The 7,066-nt window shown below is 41.7% G+C and overlaps 1 protein-coding gene and 1 non-coding gene across 2 annotated transcripts; both read right to left on the reverse strand.

Annotated features, from left to right (window-relative positions):
- Positions 1-229: 229 nt before the first annotated feature.
- LOC116041198 (serine-rich 25 kDa antigen protein-like) lies at positions 230-2,334 on the reverse strand. The gene is made up of 4 exons (XM_036000155.1): positions 2,211-2,334; positions 1,967-2,035; positions 1,809-1,895; positions 230-1,074 (listed from the first exon to the last, which is right to left on the reverse strand). The coding sequence occupies exons 1-4, from the start codon at positions 2,302-2,304 to the stop codon at positions 284-286; spliced, it is 1,041 nt and encodes a 346-aa protein (XP_035856048.1). The 5' UTR covers positions 2,305-2,334; the 3' UTR covers positions 230-283.
- A 2,486-nt stretch (positions 2,335-4,820) lies between these two features.
- On the reverse strand, positions 4,821-4,893 carry trnar-ccu. Its single transcript has one exon. It is a non-coding gene; the product is annotated as a tRNA-Arg (tRNA).
- Between the last annotated feature and the right edge of the window lie 2,173 nt (positions 4,894-7,066).

A 7,066-nucleotide genomic window follows, 5' to 3' on the forward strand; every position in this document is an offset into this window, starting at 1 on the left:
CATACATGGGCACAGACATATGTAATTTACATATATTGACATTACATTTCTGTATGGGGGGGGAACTCCCCACTCGTGCCTTGTTATGACTAATCTTAATGCAGCAACAATAGTGGTGATTTCCTGCAATTGTTTTAGTTTGGAGGCCTTCATAAAAGGAATGGCAAGGGAAAGTTTCTGGCAGATTCATTTTTATTTATATATAGCTTGTGATTTGTAAGAGAAAGGTAACAAATATAATCAGTTGAGTTTTATATAAAACAGATATGTAAATGCAGAAACATCAAATCGTCACGACGTCAGTCTGCTCGGTGGGCATGAAGTTGGCGGGCTGCTCGCTGGACGTCAGGTTGACTGAGGGAACGGACGTCAGGTTGACTGAGGGAACGGATGTCGCGTTGGAGGGCTGGTCGCCGGACGTTGCGTTGGAGGGCTGGTCGCCGGACGTTGCGTTGGAGGGCTGGTCGCCGGACGTCGCGTTGGAGGGCTGGTCGCCGGACGTCGCGTTGGAGGGCTGGTCGCCGGACGTCAGGTTGACTGAGGGAACGGACGTCAGGTTGACTGAGGGAACGGACGTCGCGTTGGAGGGCTGGTCGCCGGACGTCGCGTTGGAGGGCTGGTCGCCGGACGTCGCGTTGGAGGGCTGGTCGCCGGACGTCGCGTTGGAGGGCTGGTCGCCGGACGTCGCGTTGGAGGGCTGGTCGCCGGACGTCGCGTTGGAGGGCTGGTCGCCGGACGTCGCGTTGGAGGGCTGGTCGCCGGACGTCGCGTTGGAGGGCTGGTCGCCGGACGTCGCGTTGGAGGGCTGGTCGCCGGACGTCGCGTTGGAGGGCTGGTCGCCGGACGTCGCGTTGGAGGGCTGGTCGCCGGACGTCGCGTTGGAGGGCTGGTCGCCGGACGTCGCGTTGGAGGGCTGGTCGCCGGACGTCGCATTGGCAACGGACGTCAGGTTGGCGGGCTGCTTGCCGGATGTCAGATAGGTTTTGAGCTCTTTGGGTCCGTTCAGGGGCCATTTTACATGTTCCAGTTGGCCAACAGATGCCTCAGCTTCTACTTCATTGGTTTCCAGTTGTGCTGAAAGAAAATATTAAGCAATTGTCAAGTTCAACTACTTGAGACTTTAACACTGCAAAGAGAATTTACCACTAAAGCTTTTTTTTTTTAAATAAAAGCAAAGCAAGTATTAAGAGTTGCTTTCAAGACTTGGATAGCCTCAAAAGACTTCATTGGTCATTAGTCCAGTGGAGTTTGTTTAGAACATGACAATCTGTTACAATATGGAGTTAGCACAGCAGTTGTGTTTTTATGTGCTATATTTATTCAGTTTAGGATATCTGACGATCTCTACAAAGCTAACGTAACTTAAGTTGGCTGGCTGGGCAGAGACTAGAAATCCTGTTGCTTTTGAGAGCAAATTGCCCCACAATATAAACTGTTTAATTATTAACTTATTTTTCTGGTAACTGTTGTATAATTGCAATATTGCATAAGAAAGTGTCATGTGAAGTCATTATTTTACTGACAGTGACGCAGCTATAGGCCGAGGTCCGTAAGCATCAATTGTTGTATTGTTTAAATATAATTAAATATAAATGTGAATAATTTCAGCAGACAGCAGCTGTATACCCCACATTGTATGGTCAATGTAGCTTTAATTAAACATGTGTTGCTTTAATTAAACATGTGTTGGGATCCCCATCACAAAAGCCAGATAACTTCAATTTCTTAACTACATTGTGCCACAAAGAACCTCAACTCTACACACACTTGCAGCATTTTTCCAAAAGGGTTTCAGAGAACCTGCTCACCTTCTTTAGCATCTTGCGTCAACATGGACTCCATTGACTGGAGAAGTTTAAAGGCCTTCTTCATGGAGATACCATTGGGAGACGTATCTGTAGTACAAAATAAATTAAGTTAGTGTCCATAAGTAGCTCTGTCAAGAGTCTGTCACGAATGTTCTTACCTCTAATCATTCTCCTCTGCAGCCCATTATCACGTCTTTCATTTGTGCCACCAACTGGCAAACTCGAGCCTAAAGACAATGCAGTTGCGGTTAATCAAATGTTTCTGCTGTTTGAAAGCACATATCACAAACTTGTTGGAGCTACATTTTGTTTCAGGAATTGAGTAATTAACCTTACTCTTTACATTTGCTATACTCCACTACCAATTTGAATACAAGCTTCAAACTGAAGAAATATAACAACCTTTGGTAATCCAAACAGTCAGCACACAAATAACAAAGGCCCAAACAGTTCCCATCACTTCAGTCACCAAGAGAAAATGTTTTCTGCACCACATGCCAGGTTAAAAAACCATCATGCAGGTAGCACAGCTGTTACTGATCAGCTCTAATTGGCTCTCTCTTCAGAGAGTCAGTTCTAGTTGAGATTCAGCCCTTGAAAAAGGGGAATTTGGAAACAAGGGAGGATTATAGAATATATTGTAAAGAAAGTCCAGGAAGTTGTGTTTTATACAAGAAAGAAAGTCAATGAAGAGGGTTGTCTGAAGTTGTATAATCAAAGATTACAAGGGGAGGAAACTTTTACATTTTGGGGATCATGGTTTGATAAAATGCCCAGGGGTATAATTCATATCAATAAGGTTGAAGATGAAAGTATTGAATACCATGAGATGTCTAAGAGGCACTGTTTGGGGAGCTGATCGAGTTGCTATAAAGAATGTTGCTTTAATTAGATGAGTACTAGATTATGGATGTAATTGTTTTGGGAGCAGCTGCTAGAACATCTTTAAAATGGCTGGTTAGAATGTATGCTCAAACATTGAGGTTATTGCTGCAGGGCCGTTAAGTCAGCAACCTTGTCAGCGCTTCAGGTGGACATTGGAGAAATGCCACTTCAACTAAAAAGAAAACAGTTAAGGCTCAATTATTGGGCAAATCTACTAAGTCAAAATGATTCACATGGATGTGAATGAATGTTGCGAAAGCAGCAAAGTAAAAAAAGGAAGTCTTTTACAATAAAATCTCAGATATAACAAAGGAATTAGGTTTCAATGATTGGGTTACAGTCCAAAGTCCAACCGTTTTAATGCCAGCTGTTTCACCACAGCCTATAGTTGATTTTTCTATATTAAAACAAGTACATTCAAGCAAGAATGTATTTAATTTGCAAGCTTAAGTGAACATTGTGCTGCATGATAGAGTTATTTTGTACACAACCATGCTGAAGGTTTTAAAAATCCAGAGTATAGGAAAAGCTGTGCTTTTTTATTTCAGAATTGAAAGTTAAGGTGTCTAAAAGATTAACTCTACAGTGGATAGAGGAAGTCAAACCTATGAGAATGCTAAGATGTTCAGATTCAACCCCTGGCTAGTCATCAAAATGCACTTTATGTAAAGTCTACCATTTTTATATATGGCTTATTGACAACCTTACCTATATGCCAGTAAGCCTATCATCATTTTTCACAAATAGGCTGATTTCTTTTTGCTTTTTTTTAATTTTTGAAAAAACTTTCAAAAGTTGCAAAGATCTTCCTTCATTCATTTTGCCAGATAATGGTCTAGTACTGAAATGTTGTCTACTATTACATTTTCTTTTTTAAAAGTCAGACAGTGTGCCGGAATGTCTTTGCAACTTTTGACCTACTTATCCCCCTCCGACGCACCTGTCTCACGTTATAGATGTGCACAGTATTCTTCTGAAATGAAAAACTTTCAAAAAATTATAAATAATTTGGTGGCCTCCCTGTCTCTCCCGTGTCTCCTCGGTGGGACGGACTAAGACGCAAGGAAGGGAGGCAAGTGGACTAAGGTGACCAGATTTCTGAGACAAAATCCAGGGACATTTTCAGCTCAGAAGCGTAAATACCTCCAAAACAGGTAATGTTTTTTTGTAAAGTTAAAGCAGGGACACTGCCCCAGGGGTGTCACTAGACCTGGGGGGGGGGTCCATGGGCATGCTCCCCTGTAAGAAAATTTGGTCTATTTTAACATTTAAATGCATGGGAAGTGCGTACATATGTAGGGATGGACGGACGACCCAAAAGCAGAACACTTCTGGCCACGGCTAGTGCTGGCGCCGAGACATAACAAGAGACATAGAAAGAGGTCAGAGAGACAGAGGAAAGCCCTGACAGAATGGAGAATGATACAAAAGCTGTGAAATAGTGCCAACTGTGTCCAAAAGAATAGGAAAAAAAACTAGAACTATAAAAGACAAACCTTTTGTCAAGACATGCTTATTGTGCTCACTTTAGCTCAAAGGTTGTGCTTCAATAGTGAGCACACTAATGAGTAGCACACTGGTGCAATTTGTTTACCTAGTCATGAGCGAAAGCCTTTTTCCCAGCTAAAAGAAAACAAGGCGCTCTTCTGAAAATGCACAGCTGGGAGAGCTTGAGATCGCTTTTGAGATGCAGCTTGTTTTTTCCGCTGTGATGCTTCGGTTGTGTTTAGGTGTGAGCCCAAATAGTCGACGAAAGATACAAACACGACACAGTGATCAGGCGGTTGAGCCGGGGTATTGAAAGTCACTGGAAAGTCGTCATTACTACAGGGTCCTGACAGGGTAGTGGAGGTCGATTTGTCAATATGGACAGTAAACCTCCAGTACATGATTGGCCTCGATAATATTACTTTTTCTTGGCACTGTCACCAACTTTTCCAGCAGTTATATCATGATTCATCTCACCATGGGCCTCAGGTTGAGGATCATAATCTCTTGTTGGATCGCCCTTTCAGAGTGACTACAATTGTGTTACCAGCAAAATACAGTTAGCAGAGGATGGTTTCGATCCATCGACCTCTGGGTTATGGGCCCAGCACGCTTCCGCTGCGCCACTCTGCTGAAATTCACCCCAGATGGGACTTGAACCCACAATCCCTGGCTTAGGAGGCCAGTGCCTTATCCATTAGGCCACTGGGGCTTTACATCCCACAGTTTCACCAGTTCGGGAAAGATACATCTGCAGTTCTGGAGACATAATGGCACAGTAACCTTGATCATTGACCTCCAGGATCGAAATTAGTTCATCTGTGACTTAGGGCTTTGACTCCGAACTTCGATATTCGAATATAATTCGAATATAAAAAAAATATTGATATTCGAACGAATATTAGGCAGCCCTTAATTTTCGACTTTCGAACCTGTTATGGGCATTATTTTTTTGTTAATGTGTTTGCTTGTAAACCTTGTTTTCAATTCAGATTCCGAGGCTTTTTCACATCATTTCAAAATGTAAACACGTCACGGCGACGCACCTCGCTCGTCCGCGGCTTGGTAGCGCATTTCCCCCGACTCATTTCCTGGTTCTCCTTCTCCATAAACAACGTAAAATCAAGGAGAGGGTTAACTTCTCCTGCTCTGGATGTCTCACCGTGGTCAGAAAACACAGGGGAGACAATTTGTTTCTCTTTCTATGACTCTAGAGTCGCTACTCGCTCTGAAGCTACCGGTAATCACCGTCACTCTCTCACAACACACACTCCCCACACCCTCCCCACACACACACACACACACACACACACACAAGCGGCTTGACGCACACACCGGCGCAAAAGTATAAACATCAGACCACTTACGTAGGCCACGGTGAAATATCCGACCTTCCTGTTGAAAGCATACTGTTTGTGTTTAATCCAGGGTCTGACTTTTAATAAAAAAAACAGTGGTGGCAGTGTGTTTTTCTTCTAACAACATCATTGCACGCCTACTGATTGATACACTGCCCCCTGGTGGACAGAACATATACTAAGTTTGATACCAATATAAGCCTTACTGAAGGCATTTAATCAGAATCAGAATCAGAATCAGAAAGGGCTTTATTGCCAAGTACGTTGCACATACGAGGAATTTGTCATGGTGTTGTTGGAGCATGTCACACATACAAATATAAGAAGGATAAAAAGAATATAAACAATATAAGTATAAACATATACACACAGTACACTGTTAAAAACTGTCATGTAAAATTACAGTACGGTACAGGCAGCACGGTTGCCAGAACTTTACTGTATTCTTCACATACAACACAGTACTGTAATATAGTATACTGTAGTTTACTGTAATTATGTGTTACTGTAACTATACATTACTGCAGTTTACTGTAATTTATGTATTACTGTAACTATAGATTACTGCAGTTTACTGTAATTTATGTATTACTGTAACTATAGATTAGGCTACTGTAGCTTACTGTAAATATTATTATTTAATCAATACTTCTTATTACATGTATTCTTAAAATGTTATTACTAAATTAAATATTAATATGAAAATGGATAACAATATAGATAAATAATTAAACAAGTTCAAAGGAAAATCAAAATGAACAGATCTGATAAGTTTTAATAAAATGCATTTATTGAGCATTCTTGTTGAACTCAAACTCAACAGTAAAATTCACATGCGTGTAATGAAGTGAGTGAGTGAGTGTGTATGTGTGTGTGTGTGTATGTATGTGTGTGTGTGTGTGTGTGTGTATGTATGTGTGTGTGTGTGTGTGTGTCTGTGCGTGTGGGTTTAATAAAGTGTCTTTTCTTTTTAACTACAAACTCATGGGACCTTCCTCTACAATTGATTTCATGGCTTTTTTTTTTACATAGGTTAAACATTTTTTAAGCAGTTTAAACAACATGAAACTGAATCAGTCATTAAATAATTAAATTGCAACTATATAAACAATTTCAGAGGTATATTGATTAGGCCAACAACGCTTCTGAGAACTATCATTTGAAACTATTAAAGACAATCTTTCAATATAAACTTGCTCTTATTCGGCTGCCTTAGCTGTAGGTTTCTGCAGCACTTAACTTTTTTTTTTATAGTTTGTGTGTGTGTGTGAGTGAGTGAGTGAGTGAGTGAGTGAGTGAGTGAGTGTGTGTGTGTGTGTGTGTGTGTGTGTGTGTGTGTGTGTGTGTGTGTGTGTGTGTGTGTGTTTGGAATATTCAGTTCAAGGTCTTCCATTCGAAATCCAGCAACAGGCGGATGAAATTGTTCACATGGGGGTTGATGGGGGTTGCCTTCTTCTGCACAACCCTCCCGGTCTTCTTGCTGACACCCTGTCGGGCTGTGCATTTCTTCCCTTCCTCCGGGTTAAT

This window comes from Sander lucioperca, chromosome 4, assembly GCF_008315115.2.
Source record: "Sander lucioperca isolate FBNREF2018 chromosome 4, SLUC_FBN_1.2, whole genome shotgun sequence".
In the NCBI taxonomy this organism is placed as follows: domain Eukaryota; kingdom Metazoa; phylum Chordata; class Actinopteri; order Perciformes; family Percidae; genus Sander; species Sander lucioperca.